At 50.1% G+C, this 19,802-nt stretch overlaps 9 protein-coding genes across 9 annotated transcripts; 5 read left to right on the top strand and 4 right to left on the bottom strand.

The window, feature by feature from the left end:
• Positions 1 to 227: 227 nt before the first annotated feature.
• STEHIDRAFT_161864 (PEBP-like protein) lies at positions 228 to 948 on the top strand (the record flags this gene model as incomplete). Its single annotated transcript, XM_007309430.1, has 4 exons — positions 228 to 511; positions 606 to 750; positions 810 to 832; positions 885 to 948. The coding sequence occupies 4 exons, from the start codon at positions 228 to 230 to the stop codon at positions 946 to 948; spliced, it is 516 nt and encodes a 171-aa protein (XP_007309492.1).
• A 595-nt stretch (positions 949 to 1,543) lies between these two features.
• On the top strand, positions 1,544 to 2,222 carry STEHIDRAFT_66680 (PEBP-like protein; the record flags this gene model as incomplete). The annotated part of the gene is made up of 3 exons (XM_007309120.1): positions 1,544 to 1,637; positions 1,699 to 1,960; positions 2,018 to 2,222. Coding segments are annotated over 3 exons (561 nt in total), but the record flags the coding sequence as incomplete, so codon positions are not given.
• Positions 2,223 to 4,105: 1,883 nt separating this feature from the next.
• STEHIDRAFT_171973 (uncharacterized protein) lies at positions 4,106 to 5,577 on the bottom strand. Its single transcript, XM_007309429.1, has 5 exons — positions 5,308 to 5,577; positions 5,186 to 5,249; positions 4,844 to 5,113; positions 4,549 to 4,791; positions 4,106 to 4,471 (listed from the first exon to the last, which is right to left on the bottom strand). The coding sequence occupies exons 1-5, from the start codon at positions 5,556 to 5,558 to the stop codon at positions 4,295 to 4,297; spliced, it is 1,005 nt and encodes a 334-aa protein (XP_007309491.1). The 5' UTR covers positions 5,559 to 5,577; the 3' UTR covers positions 4,106 to 4,294.
• A 530-nt stretch (positions 5,578 to 6,107) lies between these two features.
• On the top strand, positions 6,108 to 9,688 carry STEHIDRAFT_171972 (uncharacterized protein). The gene is made up of 8 exons (XM_007309428.1): positions 6,108 to 6,484; positions 6,538 to 6,806; positions 7,041 to 7,371; positions 7,428 to 7,618; positions 7,684 to 8,127; positions 8,203 to 8,776; positions 8,854 to 9,340; positions 9,417 to 9,688. Exons 1-8 carry the CDS (start codon positions 6,140 to 6,142, stop codon positions 9,506 to 9,508), a joined length of 2,733 nt encoding a protein of 910 aa, XP_007309490.1. The 5' UTR covers positions 6,108 to 6,139; the 3' UTR covers positions 9,509 to 9,688.
• A 376-nt stretch (positions 9,689 to 10,064) lies between these two features.
• STEHIDRAFT_125202 (uncharacterized protein) lies at positions 10,065 to 10,814 on the top strand. Its single transcript, XM_007309427.1, has 2 exons — positions 10,065 to 10,120; positions 10,193 to 10,814. The coding sequence occupies exon 2, from the start codon at positions 10,208 to 10,210 to the stop codon at positions 10,541 to 10,543; it is 336 nt and encodes a 111-aa protein (XP_007309489.1). The 5' UTR covers positions 10,065 to 10,120; positions 10,193 to 10,207; the 3' UTR covers positions 10,544 to 10,814.
• A 148-nt stretch (positions 10,815 to 10,962) lies between these two features.
• STEHIDRAFT_66434 (uncharacterized protein) lies at positions 10,963 to 11,379 on the top strand (the record flags this gene model as incomplete). The annotated part of the gene is made up of 2 exons (XM_007309104.1): positions 10,963 to 11,119; positions 11,195 to 11,379. 2 exons carry the CDS (start codon positions 10,963 to 10,965, stop codon positions 11,377 to 11,379), a joined length of 342 nt encoding a protein of 113 aa, XP_007309166.1.
• A 48-nt stretch (positions 11,380 to 11,427) lies between these two features.
• Positions 11,428 to 12,569, bottom strand: STEHIDRAFT_125200 (UbiE/COQ5 methyltransferase). The gene is made up of 3 exons (XM_007309426.1): positions 12,069 to 12,569; positions 11,802 to 12,012; positions 11,428 to 11,737 (listed from the first exon to the last, which is right to left on the bottom strand). Exons 1-3 carry the CDS (start codon positions 12,556 to 12,558, stop codon positions 11,500 to 11,502), a joined length of 939 nt encoding a protein of 312 aa, XP_007309488.1. The 5' UTR covers positions 12,559 to 12,569; the 3' UTR covers positions 11,428 to 11,499.
• Positions 12,570 to 12,749: 180 nt separating this feature from the next.
• On the bottom strand, positions 12,750 to 15,239 carry STEHIDRAFT_125199 (uncharacterized protein). Its single transcript, XM_007309425.1, has 22 exons — positions 15,157 to 15,239; positions 15,074 to 15,100; positions 14,993 to 15,007; positions 14,878 to 14,931; positions 14,774 to 14,821; positions 14,668 to 14,718; positions 14,593 to 14,602; positions 14,517 to 14,534; positions 14,431 to 14,456; positions 14,353 to 14,378; positions 14,262 to 14,293; positions 14,168 to 14,192; positions 14,087 to 14,098; positions 14,018 to 14,033; positions 13,919 to 13,958; positions 13,760 to 13,860; positions 13,637 to 13,696; positions 13,553 to 13,580; positions 13,438 to 13,495; positions 13,344 to 13,368; positions 12,981 to 13,284; positions 12,750 to 12,921 (listed from the first exon to the last, which is right to left on the bottom strand). The coding sequence occupies exons 1-22, from the start codon at positions 15,222 to 15,224 to the stop codon at positions 12,874 to 12,876; spliced, it is 1,092 nt and encodes a 363-aa protein (XP_007309487.1). The 5' UTR covers positions 15,225 to 15,239; the 3' UTR covers positions 12,750 to 12,873.
• Positions 15,240 to 16,066: 827 nt separating this feature from the next.
• Positions 16,067 to 18,467, bottom strand: STEHIDRAFT_161859 (uncharacterized protein; the record flags this gene model as incomplete). Its single annotated transcript, XM_007309424.1, has 22 exons — positions 16,067 to 16,168; positions 16,231 to 16,356; positions 16,411 to 16,546; positions 16,605 to 16,629; positions 16,687 to 16,744; positions 16,808 to 16,835; positions 16,886 to 16,945; positions 17,010 to 17,110; positions 17,164 to 17,203; positions 17,253 to 17,268; positions 17,326 to 17,337; positions 17,400 to 17,424; positions 17,478 to 17,509; positions 17,575 to 17,600; positions 17,653 to 17,678; positions 17,734 to 17,751; positions 17,809 to 17,818; positions 17,872 to 17,922; positions 17,977 to 18,024; positions 18,096 to 18,227; positions 18,303 to 18,329; positions 18,397 to 18,467. 22 exons carry the CDS (start codon positions 18,465 to 18,467, stop codon positions 16,067 to 16,069), a joined length of 1,170 nt encoding a protein of 389 aa, XP_007309486.1.
• Between the last annotated feature and the right edge of the window lie 1,335 nt (positions 18,468 to 19,802).

Genomic DNA, 19,802 nt, shown 5'->3' with positions numbered 1-19,802 from the left:
GCAAACTCGAGCAGTCATCGAACAGCCATAGCAGTGTTGAATAGGCTCTTTGTCAAAATGTGCTAAATATGGAGTGGGTTGCTAGGTGACTTACACAGGTTCGGCAAATTGCCCTCCACCCGGTAACGAAACATGAATGCTGAACATGCTGTCCCCGGTCCCCTCCCGAGTTTGAACCTGCACGGGTGGACATCCTGGATTAGGACAGTCATATTCCCACGCCACTGATGAACGTCTGGTCGAAAAAGTACAGTACCACCAACGCAAACAACAATGATACCACCGGACCCTTCGTCATCGCGATGATAGACCTCGACGCACCCTCCCCACAAGCACCCACCAGCGCTCAAATCCGCCACTTTCTCGGCAGCAATTTCGCTTTGAGCAATGATCCAAATTCGACTTCTGGAACCTTGTCCAGTAGCGATGCCGTCCAACTGCTGAAGAACTCGAGCGCAGCACTGTCGGAGTTCTTGCAACCTTCGCCACCTGCGGGGTCTGATCCACATCGGTATGTTTACGCCGTTATTTTCTGCTCCAAGTTTATCATAATAAGTCACAACCGCGAGTGCGTATGAGAAGCTGATGCTGATTAATTTGTTCAGATATGTGTTCCTCCTATTCTCGCAGCCGGATGGATTCGACGCTCAGACGATACTGGACTCTTCGACAATGAGAACGAGCTTCAACCTCAGCTCTTTCGCTGCTAAAGTCGGGCTGGGCGATCCCGTCGGGGGAACATTTATTCTTGTCGGGCCAGATGCTTCTAATTCGACAATACCTGCATCTAACGCGACTACCACAGATAGGACGAAGGGAAGGTCACGAAGAAGTGAGTCTCTCGTCGTTTTTGCTCGATCGTGTGCTGATGAAGCGCCCTTCAGAGTTTATGAAGAGACGCCAGGTCAAGAGACCGTTGATGGCCTTCAAGTATTGAAATATAAGTAGCGGTGTCTTGTCTTCAGTTGCGGTAATGGACCGGAGTGTACAAATGTATTGGTATGTGCATTATTACGATTATGGAACGACTCAAAGCCCCGAGCGACGTTGCCGTTATTTTGCATTATACAGGCGAATTGTCATCGATATTGCCTGGGATCTCTGCTTTTTACACTCAATGACATCATGGGAGGAGTGGGCCACACAACAATCGTTGTCCCCGCGGCGTTCTCATCAGCATTATGACCGAAACAGCTGATCGGACTGAGTTTTTCTTGTAGTTGAATCCGCACGAACGCGCCCATGCCCATGACGTCTGTGAGACTATGACAATCGAGTATATGAAGGCCCTGAACATCCTGAAAAATCCGCATACCCTCTTCAACCTTTTGACACTCTCAACATGCATATCTCTTCACTTTTCGCATTCCCTTTCTTCATGCCAGGGGCCGCATCGGCAAGTGGCGGAGATACGAGCTTGGCTGAAGTTGTGGCAACCTTCAACGCATTTAACGTATGTACATCAAATGACTGTCACTTCTCGAGGACTTAGGTCCGACTAACAATCACTCCTCATCGACAGATACCCGTAAATGCATCCATCACCTTCGACCCTACCGTCCTTTTGGAGGTGTCTTTCCCACAAGCCAGTGCAGCACCCATCAACGTAACAGCCGGTGTTCAGCTCGCTCGTAACGGTCCGTCTTGCAAGCCTCCCTTCACCGCACACATATTCATCATTGGATTCTTCATCTACAGACACCGCCATCCCGCCAGTCTTTGGCATCCAGGCAAACGGGAGCATCCTCGATCCCGGAACTGGACCCTTCGTAGTGGCCATGGTCGACCTCGATGCACCAACGCCACAAGCGCCCACAAGTGCCGAGATCCGTCATTTCTTGGGCGGAAATTTCGAGCTTTCGAATAGCAGCACCGACGGCCTTTCGTTGCTCTCGAACACCACGACTGCGATCTCTGAGTTTAGACAGCCCACGCCACCTGCTGGGTCCGACCCTCACCGGTGCGTAATAACGGCCTGTCCGCCACAGGCATGTTTTTTGACCGTGGTCCACCACAGATACGTGTTTCTGCTATTCTCTCAGCCGGAAGATTTCAACAATCAGACGTTGGTGAATTCGACGACACCGGTGAACAACTTCAATATCAGTGCGTTTGCGGAGACGTTGGAGATGGGAAACCCCCTTGGTGGCACGTTCATCCTCGTTGGGCCCGATCCCAACACGACGGCATCTTCCAATGCGGCTGCGGTCCCGGCCGCATGAATTAACTGTATGTGGGTTTACTGTAATACACTACAGGTAACTAAGAATGTTTGAGATTTCAGGAAGCCTAAGGGACGTAGCGGGAGTATTGCTGTCTCAATTTACTATTCACACCTGTTGAATCAAAATATATTCTCCAGCAAGGACGACTGCACATTTTATCGACCCTTTCTACTATTTTGGACTTCTGTGAAGGACTGCCTTTGTAGCGTGATAGGTAACAGTTTTGCATCTCTCCCAAAGAGCCCTCGTCGTTCCCTCAATCTACTCATATTTAGGTTGCGGCCTCGAACCCACCACAATTTAAGCCTCTTACACCACATTTCCGCACCCACACCACGACATCTTTCATCATCCGGACCCAACTTGTGTATACTGTATCTCTGTCTCTCACCCTCGTCCAAGACGGTTTGCCTTTGCTTGATCAATCAAATTATTCGCAACACGCGTGCTGCACCCTCGTGAAGGCGGCACTCACAGTCTCAGTGCGCACATATTCTCACATTGCATGGTAACTATATGGGCAGGAAGCTCCTCGAGCTCGCGACCAGCGCACCGCAGTTGGTCAGATTCTCGCAGAACCCGCGGACTAATACAGTATTCGCGTACACGGTATGACGTGGCTTGGGTGAGGGTTACTTTAAATCAAAGGGTATAAAGGCAAGTCGGAGAGTGTTGGTCTTATACCACACGGCCTAGTTTATAGTCGATCCATCTAACTGGGGAAATATAACCTCGAGCAATACACTCGGGTCGAAGTTCATAGAGATATTGGTTGAAATCTGCACCGTCCACTCAGTTAGATAGGTCGTACGACCAATGATCAAGACGGAAAAAACAAGCTGAACATACATCCGCATCATCGAATTTCTGTTTCACAACAGTCAAGTCGGCATCTCCAACGCTCCCATCATTAGCAGTCTGTGAGCCTAAACTCGGAATCGAAATCGCTCCCGGTGCAATTGCAAGTGCAACGGCGAATGCTGCGAGGCTCGCCTTGAAGAGCGCCAGCCAAGGGGGCGGCAGCCCCCCGAGCCAAGACCTGATGTTGGGTCCTGCCTAATCCGGTAATTATTTCCTTATATGGTAGGAGTTTGGGGGGGGGAGGGACTTAATCCGGAAGGCTTTCGACCCCACAAAAATGCTTAGAATTCCCTTCTCCAGTGAATAAAGCCTATGGGAAGATAAGGTCTTTTTCTTGGGGGCTGCCGCCCCCTTGGCGCCAGCAGCATCTCGAGCCTTTGGAGTGTCTCTATCCGCACCCTCCGTTCTATATATACGGATCCGCTCGGGTGTCTGAGCTATTATCATGACAGACAAGCCAACTGAATAACATCGCGTAATGATAGTAACACAGCGTCATGGCAGTGAGAGCCTGCGGAGAGGCATGAGACTGAAGGATAGAAGGAAGGAAGGAAAGTTTGTTCAGGATACAGAACCCAGAGCCAATGGAAGATCTCCACGGAGACGCAGTCTGGTCTGTTGAGGTGGAGAAGCACTTTTCGGAGAGAGTTCTTCGCACACGGGAAAGGCACCTCAGTCATACATGAATTCACAGCGCGCCTGGCTCGATTGTATACTTAGCCAGCACCAACTTGAATGAACTGCCAATGTTGAGACGGTACCGGTGGCCGAGGGGCGACGATGACGTGGCAAAACTTCGAAGCTGAAGATACAACAAGACTTGGATCCCGCCGCAAAGAAATGCCTTCGCCAAAACCATGGAGACGGAGCAAAGCATCGAAGAAATTTGAGAGTCGAGGAAAGGAACAAGCTGTTCTGCGGCTATGGGTGGTTGACTGTTGTCCCTCGGCAAACTCCGGGCCACGATGCGGTGTCTATGTGTTGTGGCGCGCCGTGAGCCTGGCAGGATATGACTGGAAGTACAGAGCACCTGTGATATTGATGACAAGGAGAAATACAATCTTTACAGGAAAAGCTACAGCATAGGATACAGTAGTGTGGATGTGCACAATCGATGGATAGATGAGAGAAAAGAAACAATGAATGAGGTCCCTGGTCCGTGTACCCTCGGAAGTGCACTCGGATTATGTAGCTTGTTGACCACACAGTTAAGTCCGCTCAGTAGAGGAAGAGTTTCTGCTACTTTCTGGCAGCTCCATAGAATAAGTATCGTGGCTGATAGTCTTGCACAACGCTTCGAAGAGCTTCCGACTGTCTTCTCCGCCGAAACCTCCACCCTTCATGGCATTTACGAGTGACTTGAGTTTAGGACCGGCTTTGGGTACCTGTGTTGCGGCGATGAATAGTCATTAAGATTGCTACGACTATGGGGGATATCGGGCAGCGGAAGAATGATACTCACGTTCAATAGCATACGCTCCAGAGTGGCACCGCAGTCCTGCACGTCCTTATGGAATTCACTGTAATGTGCTGAGACTCCGGGTTCAAGCTGCTCCGCCTTCGAGAAGTTGATGCGATAATAGCGCACGGGATATTTCGTACGGTCAAAATTATCGGGTGACATGCCGCCGATGTCCATCATGGTGCCGTGCAGGTCGCCGTACGAGTGTAAGATGACCCGGTTTTCATGGAGGAATGCCAGGCCCTGTAAAGTCGGTCAGCCTTTGGCACGCTAAGAGGAAGGGAGAAGGACGTACTTCTAAAGTTTGACGAATGAACTCGATAACATTGCCAACTGTCTGGAATGGTGGTTGATCAAACTCGAAGAGTCTCTCCATGCAGACGATGGTCTCGTCCCCACGCTCGGCGGCGTAAAGCACTCGTGGGGCAGGATTCCATGGGTCTTGGCGGACTTCGTCAGAGTTCAGATATGCGAGGACGTAAGCTTCCTGGCTGTCCGTGGACATTCGTTTAATGATGAGGGAGCATGCGGGCGAGAAGCAGTCCGAGTCCGATTGCACGAAGACCTGTGTGCGTTTGGGGGAAGACTGTCTAGACGGCTGGATACGGGATATGAGCAAAGGGCAAGCAAAACTAACCAGGTCTTTGTAGTTCGAATCAGCGTACGTGGATAGATATTCGTCTATCACGGCTTCGTAATCTCTATAGGGTTGAGGCAGTCAGTTTCATTTCAGGAGGAGAAGGGTAAAACCGGACGCACACGAAATATGAGGTCGAAGAGCACGAAGACGACCGTGAAGGCAATTGATAAAAGCTACTTCGACCCGCACCGTCCGAGTCGTTCAACGGTTCCACAGGCACCATTCTCTCCAGCGGATGCCCAAAACTCAAGTGGTCGACAGACTCCTCTAGCTCTGAGAGACTCTCTGTATCTGAAGAGTTATTGGAGTCATCCGGCGAGTGTATCGGAGACTCAGAGATAGTCTGGCCAGGGAGGACTCGCTCGGTCATGATGGTAGTATGGTGGCGCGTTCGTCGTGATGGTTAGGACAGGTAGATGCAAGCAATGAGCATAAGGGGATGAGGGTTTGTAAGGGGATAGCACAGAGAGCTCGAGTAATGAAAGTTCTGCAAGTCCCGCAGACTAACTCCTAACTATAGCCCGAGGTACGACATCCGTCATAGCACAGCGACAAATTCCGCTCTTCCGTGGACCATTTGCGGAGGCTGATCGGCCGTGTGACCATTTCAGTTGGAAAGCTGTGTGGCCCAAGATGCCCAGCCTTTCAGAGTTTCAGAATGCAGAGACGGATCTCGTTTGGATAACAGGACGATTGAGCGAGAATATCGCAGGGGCTTTTCCGACTTCGAAGTGGCCCAAAGGGACAATGGTCGGTGTGGAAAGCTGTAGGAAAGCGAGTTATGGGCCACTCCTTCCTTGAAAGGGTTCGGATAAAGCCACGTGGAACGTGAGAATTATCGGCCATTTCGAGAAAGCACATTTGGTCGAAATTTGTTGAAGTCGTTTTACGAGCTTCACTTTCCGCTCGACGTTCACCGGGAGATAATTCCTTTTCTCGGCCTTTCCTACGATGGCATCTTCGTCGTCTAGCTCGAGTGGTCTGACAAAGGACGGCTTCAACGACTACAATGCCGGACTCCAGGCCGCTGCTCTCAAGGCCACGAAGCACTCTGCGGGGCTACCTTCCGACGTCGCGTTTTACAAGTCTATTGACAAGGACTTCGCCAATAATCTGGATGCCTGCAGTGACAGGGCTCTTTCTTTAGTAAACAGGCTTCTGTCTTTGGCCTCTACGGCAGACAGCTCAAGAAGTGGCAAAGGAAAGGGTAAGGCGAGGTTAGAGGATCAGGATGACTTGGTGGATAGGTTCGAGTCTACCATAGTAGAGTCCATGGATCAATTGCTAGAACGAGCGGTGAGTTTTGTCGGTATTATATCATTTCGAGGAGACGTCTGACATCCTCTCAGGACATTTCTTTAGACCAATTCTCCGGACGGACCAAAGCACCTGCTATTGCCGTTAAACCCCCTCCACCCGTTCCCAAACGAACTGCTTTAGCGCCTGCACCCGTTGTTCAACACGCCGCACACCTACCAAAGCCTCAGCTCAAGTTCAAACGGAAACCCGTGAACACGAACGGAGCAGTATGGTATCCTCAGTTGCGCCACAAATACAATGCTCAGGTGCCACTTGGGTTTAACTTCAATCCCAATGATCCTGAATCTGAAAAGGCGATGTACGTAGTATTCTCGCCGAATATCATCCATTCTTTTGCTTGTGTATCTGCACTCTGCCCGCACGCGTGAGAGCCTTTGTCGCTACATGGCTAAGAGAGCTTCGGCTTTTGCGACCACGTTTGAGACACACAACGCGATTGATTCCTTTGCGACGAGCATTTAAACCTAGCACCCAGCTAGTTCCTCCACGAACCTGTCCTTTTCAATAAGATGACTGACCACATCCCCTTTAGACCGCCACATCCATACCGTCATGAGATCACTAATATCACCTACCCTTCTCGCATGTTCGAAACGCAGTCCCCAATCACCCCAAAATCTTTTGCCGAGACGCCCTTCACTTGGGTCTCCACCTCTATCGACTTCGCCACCATGCTCGACAAGCTCCGTAACGCACAAGAGATCGCTGTTGACCTTGAGTACCACAGCTATCGGACATTTGGCGGATTTGTGTGTTTGATGCAGATTAGCAGTAGGGAGGAGGATTGGATCGTTGATCCGTTTGAGTTGAGGGACGAGATGGAGGATTTGAATGAGGTGTTTACGGATCCGAAGATTGTAAAGGTGGGTATCGTTCTGTTCAGCATTGAATATACCTGCTGACCGGCATTCTTCTGCAGATCTTTCATGGTGCAGAGAGTGATGTCGCATGGTTACAACAAGACTTCAACCTCTACATCGTCAACCTCTTCGATACATTCCACGCCTCAAAAGTCCTCGACTTTCCCAGACATGGCCTCGCCTCCCTCCTCGAGATGTACTGCGACTTCACTGCCGATAAGCGGTATCAATTAGCCGACTGGCGAGTCAGGTAGGCAATTGGCCCCACGATACGCCACAATGCCTTTCGTGCTAATTTTTTGGGTCACTTGTTAGGCCTCTGCCACAGGAGATGCTCGAATACGCTCGGTCAGACACACATTTCCTTCTCTACATCTACGACAACCTCCGTAACGCCCTCCTCGACCGCTTTCTCTCTCGCTCTCAATCCCGTGCTCAGTCCCCTCAATCATCATCAACGCCACCGCCTCCTTCCACAATCAACCCTTCCTCAACAGTGACGGCACTCATCCCTCCCGGTCCTGACGGATATGTACGCGAAGTGTTGTCCCGATCAGCCGAGACCTCGTTGAGAGTGTATGAGAGGGAGTATTATGATGTGGAAGGTGGTAGTGGACCAGGCGGATGGGACACGATGGCGAAGAAGTGGAATAAGGTCGCCTTAGTGGCGGATGGGCCTGGTGGAGTGCAGAGGGAGGTGTATAGGGCTGTTCATGCGTGGAGGGACAGGACCGCGAGGGAGGAAGATGAGAGTGTGAGGTATGTTCCACCTTCCTGCCTCCTCCTTTGTTTTGGTGTAATTCGATGGAGAGCTCATGTGCGTTTGTGTTGCAGATACGTTCTGGCGAACCACTTCGTGTTCCAGCTCGCTGAACGGCCCCCGAACGATATGGCTGCGCTTTTGCATATGTTCCATTCCGTCCCACCCGTTATACGAAGACGTGCGAAGGAGCTCTTGGACTGTATCCGGGTCGCTCTGAAGCGTGGTCTGAGTGCCACCACCCCACAGACACCTGCTCCCATCGAACAAACCCCCGCACCCACGCCGCTTAATACGCCAGATGGCATGGTCGTCGATTCCACTCCCTCAACCGTCGTGCCTTCTGTGACGCCTCCGTCTTCGTCACTATGGTCAAATCCCTCGAATTCGGCAACACAATCCACCTCGGCATCTTCACTCTTTGGTTCAGGCTTGTCTAGTGCAACCACGTCCAAACCAATCCCTACATCTTCAGCAACGACCTCGTCCTACGTTGCGCCACGCAGCTCTCTCTTCGGCCACGGGGCTTCTTCATCGGCAGCTTCAGAATCGTCTCGTGCTCGTGATGTCCAGAATATGCAGTCCCGCTTCCAGGACGTTGTGAAGAAGATACACAGCACGTTGGTGGTCGCGCCGACTTTACCTCAGGTATGTTCATCTCGCTGTCTTATTCTGTCTCGTCAATTTATCCCTCCTCGTGGTCTGAATTGGCTTTGGACTCGCAGATCCCTGTCAACGTAGCCACGAACAACGCGACTAACCCGACAAAAGTAGACGACGCTATGGTCGTCGACTCCACCGTAATGGGCATAGAAGCCATGCCACCAAAACCCATCGACGGCGCCACCGAAGAAATCCCATTCATCCCGGCCTCGCAACGTCTGAAATCTACTCTCGACACCACCGAAATTGATAACGCGATCGTCGTAGTCGGTCAGCGGCAGAAGAAACGTAAACGTGACAAGGTGGCCACGACGAGTACAGCGGACTCTCAGCCGGGTACACCGAGCACGAAGAGTAGCAAGAAGGCGAAGAAGGAGAAGGAAAAGGAGCAGGCTAATGAGCAGGATGGTGAAGAAGGTGAGGAGGGCGAGGTTGTGGAGATGGAGCCATTTGACTACGAGGGCGCGAAGAATATCTTGGATGATGAGCCGGAGGCGAGAGAAGAAAGCAGGAGGGATAAGAAGAAGAAGCAGAAGAGGAACAACAAAGGTGCGCCTTCGGCCATAGAGGACTGTGTTTTTTATGTTTTGCTGATCCTGTTCGTTCCTTGCTTTCGTTCCAACAGGGAGTGGCGTGCTGGAGTATGGCAATTTCCCGGCGCCACCGAGGGATAGGAGAGAGGTTAAGAGCGGGAACCAGAGTCATACTTTCAAGTAATTCCAGCTTGACCCCTGTGGATGGGATAGGTCGTCACGAAGTTATGATATTCCCGGCCCGATTGCTGATTGGTGGCATTGGGGCTTTGTATGATTCGTTCTTAAGTCAGGATCTATGTCCTAGAACATTTTTCCAGACAGCGCTAGACGGCCGGCGTATGTTTCCTACATGCTCCTAAACAATCCTGGCTAGATGTTCCAAGGTCTAGTGGTGCCGGAGGCTGAGTGCGCTAGCTGCTGAGGCCAGCATTTGGAGCATGTTCGCTTTCTCGGCCATTCTCGCCCTCCATCATTTCTTCTCATACGGGCAGGCAGCCCGAGCTCGCACTCTTTTCTTCATCACCGTAACAGTACATTTTGCCTCCATCTGAGAACCTTACGGTGCACTCTTGCGCACATCATAGTAATATCATGTTCCACGCGCGCGACTCCATGTTCTGCTGTGCGAGGGGGAGGACATATTGTGCTTTGATGCGACGCACATGAAAGCGCCCTCATGGCTCCCTCACGAGTATAAAAGCGAGGACGGGGCTTGCTGAAATGTACCCCATATCTTGCTCAAAACGCTTGCAATCGTCTTCCCGTCGTCAAAAACTTCGTCGTATATCATCAGGTACGATTATTTAATGGGCAATTTCCCACATACCTTGTTTCTTAACTTGAACGCCTTTTCTTTTCCGACTAGGTCCATATCCTCGCCATGCAGCTCTTACTCTCTACCGCTGTCCTTCTCGCCAGTACAAGCCTCGCCTCCGCCGCCTACGTCGAACAATACGCCGAAGCGAATTGCACCGGCCACGTCAACCAAGCTTTCGACCTCATCTCCAACCACACTGAATGCAGGCATCAGACGGGCGCGTCTCTGTTCATGAGCACAGGCAGCAGTTTCCCTTGCACTTTTCTGCTGTTCAACGGTACTGGGTGTGAAGGCTTTATATCGGCGGAGAACGGGAACAGCGAGAATGCGGATCATTGTCTCAACTTCCAAAAGACTAGGGGAGGATCGGTTTTCATTGACTGTGGGGTTTCCTCATGAAGGGGGGAAATGGAGTGGGATGGAGAAATAGTGGATGTAAGTCGTCTTTCAGTAATACATCGTACTGCTTGGTTACTAACGTAGACTGTCAGGCGACTGACTTGAAGACTCAGCTTTGACCCTGCAGTGAGGGCGGTTTTTCATGGACTTTCTTTGGACATTATACGATCTATATAATGCTTTGAGTTGTAACACGCGCAACCATCATCATACCCTTTGGCCCTATACGAAAGTGTTTAGTTAACAGTGTGCGTGCTCATGATATATAGCAAGATGGAGATCTATTCGGCGAATAAACACGCCTCCGGGGAGGATGCTACATTGTGGCGTTATCGGATACAGCTTTCTACTTACGATCTCCCCCAACAAGCTCTCCTCGGGTTGGTCACAATCCTACGCTCCAAAACCTCTTAACCGACATGGACGACACATTCGAGCTCTATGATCTTCGGGTCGAAGTTATTTGCCCACCAGGAGCCAAAATCATGTGTGGCGCTAAAGAGGGTGACCACTTCACGCTCGAAGGAGAGTTGATGTGTCTGCCACCTGGGCAAGGTTTTTCCATATACTCTCTCGGTCTGTACTTCTCTTCTCTACCTTTGCCACCCATGCATTTGTAGAGCGATACTTACGGCAGAACTGGTTGATCAGGTGCAGTATTACCTTTGCTGGCGGCGAAACAGCGAGTAACGCAGCCGAACGACTGGATGACGACAGATGCAGAGGTAGCGTGTCCGGATCCGAACTGTCCGTCTAAGTTGAGAATCGTGAGGACTGGGGTGAGGACATTCAAGCACGGAGAGACGACCGTCGTTCCCCTTCCAGCGAAAGCATGATGTGTTGCGCGTATGGAGAAAACGGAATGCAGTCGAACGAAGGGAGCAGTTGGGCACCCAGTGTACCAAGATACTATATATAAGGTAGCGCAGAACAAACTCTAGGAAATGCTGACGCATTCATATTTTGACGCCGGTATGAATGCAAGCGATTCCGCCCCAAAGGTCTCTCCATGCGCCGCCGTCGCCCTCGAAATTCCCACCCGTAGCGAAGCCCGCCTCTCCAATCATCCTTGCAAAGTCCTGCTGACTGGGGAACTTCCGTATCGATTCTACCAGATACTGGTAGGACTCGCGATCACCAGCGAGGATGGTTCCCAGGAGAGGGATGACAGAGAAGGAATATTGGTCGTAGAGCCTATGTTATGACCACGCCAGTCAATAAAATGCGCTTCAAGGTAAGGTCGAAAGGGGCGACTTACTGGCCGAGAATAGGATTTGTGACTTTGTTGAACTCCAGACATGCAAACGTTCCTCCCGGCTTTAATACCCGGTGTGCCTCCTTCAACACGTCTGGTATTGACGTGACGTTCCGGATGCCAAAAGCGATGGTGTACAAGTCGTACGAGTTCGAGGGGAACCTTTCGGGCGGCAGCTCCTGTGCATTGGCCTCATGGAAAGATATCTGCGATGCTGTGATGTCACTCTGTTCAACAACGACGCGGCTAAGAGATGAGAGAATAACGCACTGTTGTAGTACATCGTCTTCTTGAACCTCCTCTCACCCTCCTTCAACATCTCAGGATTGATGTCTACAACTTCGACTCTGGTCTCTCTATCCGCATACGTCTCCCTTGCCCAGTCTAACATCCTCAGCGCAATATCCCCTGTTCCACCTGCGACGTCCATACACCTCGCGGGGCCCTTACTTCCTGGTCGAAGAAGCTTGATGAAGTCGTCCTTCCATAGCCGATGAACACCCAGAGACATAGCATCATTCATAACATCATATGAGGATGCCACAGAGGAGAACACATTCTTGACGAGGTTCTCTTTTTCTTCAGAAGCAACGGTACGGTAGCCAAAATGCGTTGTGGATGAGGAGCTTCCAGGCTGTGAGGACGTAGCAGTTGGTTGTGGCGGTGGCACTGGCGACTGGGTATGATTAAATCGAGACAGTAAAGCGGTCGATCTGGAGACACGACAAGTACGCGTGAATGTCCGGGGGATGGTTTGCATGTTTGCTGAAGAGGAGGGAGGAAAGAGAGTAAGAAGCGCGTACACGGCGCGATCCTCCAGTCTTCGAGGGATGCGCCTCGGATGATGCCGCTTAGGTTGCTTTGTGGCGCAAGTTTTGGCGCAAACAGATTGTGTGGCCCCACTTCTCCTACCATCTCCTTCGTCTATCCCAGAGGTTCCATCACCGATTCGGGGACTCAAACCTCACAACGCACTTGATTCCCGCTTGTACAAGCGTACAGTAACTGAAGGATCTAGTGTGACACTGACTACCAAACTATTTTCTACCACCTCCACGGGCCAAGTTAGTACTAGCTACTGACTGGAATCCGCTATTTTATCATGTCGGTTCAATGGCCATGCCTACAAAGCGATTTATTAAACACAGCTTATTAGGAAAGCAATATATAAAAGGAGCTTACGGAAATCGGTGTGCATTCCTCGAAAGATGTTGTCCTCTTGCCATGGTCCGTTGGTGAGTCCATCTCCCGAGTCTGGAAGTCCGTCCTATATTCCGTCACCGTCTGCACCACGACAGCTATAGGCGAGGATGATTCCAAGCCATGATGGACACTGCTGCTATGTTTGTTTGGTAGCGAGTTCTGAACAGGGAGAATTTGGGACTCGTTCTGGGGCCGACGACTCTTGCTCTGCATGTCACACATGTCGATGAAGGAGGGCCCGCCGTCGTTCACCTTTTGACGAATGTATTCTCTGCTGTTTAACCTGCGAAAGAAATCATCAACTGATTACAGTGTCAAATACGAGCGCTGGAGAGAGCATACGTGGCTAGGAACGAGTTAACGTAACCTGAAGGGAACATTCAGTTGACAAAGACCAGGCTTGAAAGGCTCGTTCGCTAGAAATGAAATGACTTACACTTCCCGAGCACCCAAAAGAGACCCATCCAAACGAAGGTGAGTGGCATCACTGCATACTACGCTCTTAGGTCAGCGGACGTTCATCAGCATCACAGTTACTCCAATAATGTTACCGTGATCACACAAGACAAAGCGATTAAACTGTACAATCCGTCATTCAGTCGCTCGCTCCAAAACAAAAGCGGAGCCGGAAATACCTCGTCAACAAGCCAGTGTTGAGGGAGTATAACATCAAAGTCTTGATCATGGAGTCGGTCCTGCGTACAATGTGTCAATGAAACAGGGTACACGGATCATTTCCACAGGCTCGAGGTGCGTACGACGGGAACCCGGTGCGGCTTTGGTAAAGGTACCAGCACATTGTAACGGCGATTAACATGTCTGCGACCGCTGCAGATCCAAGCCCCGTGCAGGCGATCCACTGCGGATGAAGTATTAGTAGTTGTGATCAATCTGCCTGGAACGGCTGAGGTACGCACCAGAAGGGTATCATAGCGCGAGAACTCCTTAATCTCGAAGCTGTAAACGATAGGATAATTCAAATGAGAAGGTCTAGATCGATACACTGGTTCTCTTACGCTTTGACGGTGAACACTAGACTTCTGTTGTCAGTAGGGAAGAATGACAGAGTACCAAGGCTGACCCACCAACTCCAAGTCCTAACACGAATGAGGAACACAAACTTGTGGTCAGATTCACCCTACCAAAAACTATGACCAGATTTTTACCGAAATGAATCGATGCAAGTATGACCTTGAAACCAGTCACAGGTTTGGTGAATTCAGGGTACACTTGACTGCCATAATGACAAGCCTCACTCACTATGCACCCTGTAACGAAGTAGTTCTTGCTCACTTGGGAAATCATGTTGTAAGCCCAAGTAGCTGGGCAAAGGCGTGGATGACCGACTTACGGCGCCAAGTCCTCCATGCGAAGAAGCTATGAATCCGTACGTCAGGTATGCCCTGGCTTGAGAGCGGTGAAAGCATACCATTCAACCAGAAAGCCAATGAACCCCTGCAAAAATCGTCAACGAGCTTAATGATAGGAAGCCAAATGTATATGGGGTCGACGAACGTTACAGTCCGTCTGTAGCTGTATGATAAAAGGGTGATCAGATGGCGTAATTGTGAAGTCGAAGTTGTGCTCCAACATTTATACTCCTGAGTGATAGAAATGAGGTCCTTAGAGGTAGCTTCAACGTTGGAGCGAATGAGGGAGTGCTTACCACTCTGTCTCTAACAGCGCCGAGGGCCGGAGATAGTTGGAAACCAGGTACCTAAAATGATTTCAGTGTCCAGGCATAGGCTGGTCTGCCATAAATTCTAACTCACCAGTAAATCGTATGGGTACAGAGAGCAAGATGTAACGTGTCTGCAACCCTATGAATGAGGTGAATACAAACATGGTCCGAATCGTCGGGAGAGCGCGCACGTACCATAGAACAAATACGAGCCACCGGATAAAGGGCCTGTCTTTTTTGCGGAAGCGACTAAAAAGAGGAGGCTATGTGAGCAGATATGTCGGGTACATACTAGTGAGATGTTTCTTACCGGTAGTACGTCACACTAGCACGTAGAATGGTCGAAACTGGTCAACCAGTTGCTCTACCTCTAAGCCAACGTCGTACTCACGTCTGGCCCAATGTAATACCATACAGTCTATATAGCGGACATTTAGAGAAAGGTTCAAAGAGTAAACGGTAAAGAGCACGTACGCCCCGCTAACCAAGAGTCCAATGAGCGTGCTTCCGAAGGTGAGTTCAAGCTGTGACGGCGATGACATGCAAGCCAAAGCACCGAGGGGTAAACATGAACTGGCCTCGTCGTTGGTAGGAGGGCCCGCATATAAAGGCCCAAATGACTAGACCAGGGGCGAGCGACGGGCTGAGCTCATCAGGCCGCCATCAGCGCTCCGCTTCGACGTTCGGTAGGATGGAAGCATATCTAACGCCACACAATGGGTCACGAACACCCTCGAACAATTTGAACCGAAGCATCCGCGTAAAGATTGCCGCACGAGATTTTCCCTTGCGATTGATATCGCCGAGTGTCGCCGTTGTGTGAGGTAATTCACAGCGGACTTCTGGTTTATTATATCAGACTTGTCTCAGTAGGGCCAAAAGCCTTTACCACAGATGCACCACGCACGGACACCAGAAGCCTTTGGTGTGAAGCTGACTTGTCAAAGCGTATCTCAATGTCTGAGCTTGTTGTAAGACCACGATAATCACATAAGAAGCACTTCAACGTAACAAGGCCCACATTTGGGGGAAAATATCAACTTCGATGAGCGGTGGTTCGAACTCAGGAGCACAGATAGAAAAAGAAGACGTGACAGCGGTTGCCAATTTCACAGCCTCGTTAAGGGGATCAGCTTTACCTTCGTACCCGGCGATATAATCTTGAGAACCAGTATCAAATATCGAGAAAGGCAGTTCCTCTTCTACGGAGATGGGGCCGTGGTACCGTGTTGCTTGATGTGGTACGAGAAGCGCCGAGAATCCTTGACATCCCTTCATAGATTGTCCAGAAACGAAGCATAGGCATAACGAACGCTGAGCAAACACGACGGACTCATATGGTATACAGTGGAAGACGACACGGTTGCAACGTACAAGGCAGCCTTCAGAAATATGCTCTCTGTCGCGTATTTGGATGAGGAATCGAGATAGAAGTGACGGAAGGCGCTCTTGAATCGACACTCCCAACTTCCGGAAGGGGACTCAACTGTGAATCGGGAAACAAAATGCTGTCAGTCTCCAGGTCATTGATAGCATAGGGAAACTTACTTGAGGGTGTTGTGTGCGGGGCGTGGTCAAAAACGTTGTTGACACGGGAGAGTTGGGTGAGCTACGATAGTCACTCTTGTATTCCGTTGTAGTCTCCACGGTAACCGCAAGCGTGGGCCGAGTGTGCTGTAATATTATATGTATGAAAGATTTGTGCGAGTGCAGAAAAAATTAGCGCACCTTCTGGCTAATGCTAGTCACGCCACCATGTGAGATCAAAGTATCCTCTTGGGTTACAGACCTCAAAGCAGATAGATGCATGACTCCATCAGAAGGTTGCGTAGACCGCTCACGTATGGACTCCCTGCCGTTCAAGCTGAAGCGTATCCTGCGTAAGTATCGTAATCATGATGATAAGAAGGTTGAGTAATTACATCGCCAGGAATGAGTTGACGTAGCCTACAGATTTCCGTGAGCATCTGGAAATCAGATTCGGGAAGAACTGAAGACACTCACACTTCCCCAGAACCCAGAAACAAGCAAGCCACACAAAATTGGTGGGCATGATAGCGAACTAGGTCATAGTTGGGTGGTCAGCGAACGGCAAAGAGAGCACGTAAAAGCCGAAAGCCATTACTGTAATGACTGCAGTCGTCGCCACCACACTGTGAAGATCAATCAGCCGTTGTCCAACCAATTCTAGATGTTTCTTCACCTCGTGACCAGACCGGTATTGATAGAATAAAGCATCAATGCCATGAGCATGCTATCGGTACTGTGGATTTATTCCGTTTCGTACTGAGATACGGTTGAGTACGAGATGATGCGCGAGGGCTCACCGTTTGAACCCTGTGCGACTATGGAAGAGATACCAACACATCGCTCCGGCGATGATGATGTCGGCAGCGGCTGCGCTCCCGAGCCCGGTGCAAGTAACCCACTAGAAGGTATTTCTTGAATAGAAGTACAGGTGAATCGAAGTCAAAGACCCACCGTGAGTTCTGAATACAGAGAGAATCTTCCGAGAGCAAACCTTTTGGAAAACAATGAGCGCCGCTCGTCAGTATCGCACTAGTACATACCCTCTGACAGTGAAAACTGAAGTACGTCCAATGGTAAGCAACAAGACAGGCCTTACACCGGAGAATGACTCACCAACACCAAGACCTAGCGTTTCAATGTAAGTCAGCGACGATTCTGAGATAGGTTTGTGTAGTTATGATACATACTGAAATGTATGGTCGCCAAAATGACCTGCCATGGAAAAATCAGGCATGCAACCCGCAATTAATGGGAAATGAACTGACTATAACTCCTGTGAGAAGCATGTTGCCGCTCACTGGTGGTAGAGAAAGGAATTTCAGTATGTGCTCGGAAACGTAGCACTGAACTAAACTAGCTCACTCATCCAGACTCTTCGAGCAAAGAACCTGAATTCATACCGCATGAGCACAAGCGGCTGCGAAGGGTGAGTCAACCTACAGTTCGACAAAGAGACCAATCAGGCCCTAGAAGTTGTCGTCGTGTTAGAAGAGCGCTCGGGAAGATAAAGGTCGAACTGACGTTGAAGTCTGTTTGGATCTAGATGGAAACACGTATTCCTGAGCAGAACGACATGGTATACCAAACGAGGCGTACATTCATGCTCCTGAGACGGAGATCAATTGCTAAGACTATTAGTGATAATTTTGGAAAACTTACCAGACCGATGCATCCAAAGCGGGCGGGTTGTTATAGTTTGTAATCAAGTACCTTCAGATAAACCATGTCAATCACCACGAATCCGGGAGCAGAGTGCTTGCTAACCAGTAGATCGTGCGTATACATAGGATGAGATGCATGGTGTCGAGGAAGCTATTAGACATGTTTCAGTTTAAGAAATCACACGATCATTGAAGTCAGAAGTACCAAGATCGTAGACTCACAACAAAGAGAAAACTAGGGCCTTCGTGGTTCGTGTGTCTGACTTGGAAGAGTGCCTATCCAACCGATGTACGATCCTAAGTAGCTTATCCCTATACAAGTCACTTGTGGAGACTAACGAGAAGTATATCCAACTGTGGTCATATGTAAGTACACTCTGTTAGTAAATCATGATCTGCATTTTTGGGTCACGGAAACGGTTGGCTCACGTTTGGAGTATAGTCGCTCCATATAACCTGTAAAGTCGTGCATAGAGCAAGAGTCGTCAGTTATCCTCACCATAAGATCGTGCAAGAGACTCACACTGATGCCACCAAAAGCCCAATCAAAGCCGCTCCAAAGGTATCATCTATATCCACCGACGCGTCCGCCATATCGAATCTCGTAAGGACTGACAAACGAAACTTGAGTCGTTGAACTTGTTGAAGGGCCGTTACCGCACGCAGTACAGAGTACAATGCTTAGAAGGACGTGCGAAAGGGGAAGACTGCCAGCACATTCAACTGAACTCTTAAAGAGTCATCGACTAAACCCCTCACCCCTCAAGCGAGGCGCACTATCTACAGTCCTGCGCTCAACCCCATTCTCAAGCTGGCTCCAACTTCTCACCATCTCCCCTTTGGTTCCTGTGCGGTGAAAACTCTGATCATATTCTGTATTTTTGTCTGTTCCCTGCTCGCCAGTTCTGTGCGGGAACAAGCTGGTCAGATATAGCTCGAACACTTGACCCAGCCCCTTCCCGTGCATACGATAGATCGTCTACTTCTGCAGTTGAAGGCCGCTGTGGGAGTCATAGAAGCAGATGACACGCACTGCGCCGAGAGTACAGGGATAGATATTGAGTGTTCTCGAGTGTTCTGTTCCGAGTGACGACCGATAGACGATTCTATGTGTGGCTCAGTCGGGCAGAGAGAGCGCGCGGTATGACTCCGTGCGACATTCCGCAGGTCTCGCACAGCACGCCTGGGTGACCACCACCCATAAAAATACCACTCGTGCGATATCATCAATTCGTGGGACGATGAATGGGCGAGTGACCCACACGATGTCGCAGTGGAGGGTTGGTAGTCGTGGGGGTCAGCTTGACGCCAAGACTGTCCCGTGTAACTCACAATGGCACAAGGAACCTTTGGACACACTAGGGTAAAACAAGAAATAGAGCCGGCGAATTTGCGGGCTGTATATGGTCTCGTTAGCTTTGGATTAAGCTCGTCGGTCATTTCAAGGAGGATGAGATGGCAACATGACCGGATGGCGACCATAAATGACCTGGAGACCGAAGTCAGTACCCAAGAAGGGAACATGTTGATAGTCAAAACACAAAGAGTAAAAATCGTTCCTTGACGGTCCCTGTGTCGAGTCTACTGATGTCCCTCAGTTCGCAGGTGAAAGGCACTCGTACCTCATCCCACAAGCACTCGCAAATGTGATATGTGTGTGTGGACGCTGTCCGCCTATTTCTTTCCCCCGACGCAAAGCAAGCGATGACGACAGGGGCTTGCAATGGGATACCAGTTACAAGCGAGAGCCTGAGCCTCTGTTATCAGATATAAGGCCATTTCGGGCTGGTGATCGCTGACCTATACGCAACGCAGCCTGACGATTCGTCGGATGTCAGGGTATCGATGGGTGAGAAGGATATGAAGAGGGATTGGACGAAGTTTTGCGAAGACCTATAGGCGGCAAGGTTTCGGAGAGGTAGTTTCCAT

The sequence above is a fragment of the Stereum hirsutum genome, assembly GCF_000264905.1.
Source record: "Stereum hirsutum FP-91666 SS1 unplaced genomic scaffold STEHIscaffold_17, whole genome shotgun sequence".
Lineage (NCBI taxonomy): Eukaryota > Fungi > Basidiomycota > Agaricomycetes > Russulales > Stereaceae > Stereum > Stereum hirsutum.
This window is presented reverse-complemented; position numbering and strand designations above follow the sequence as displayed.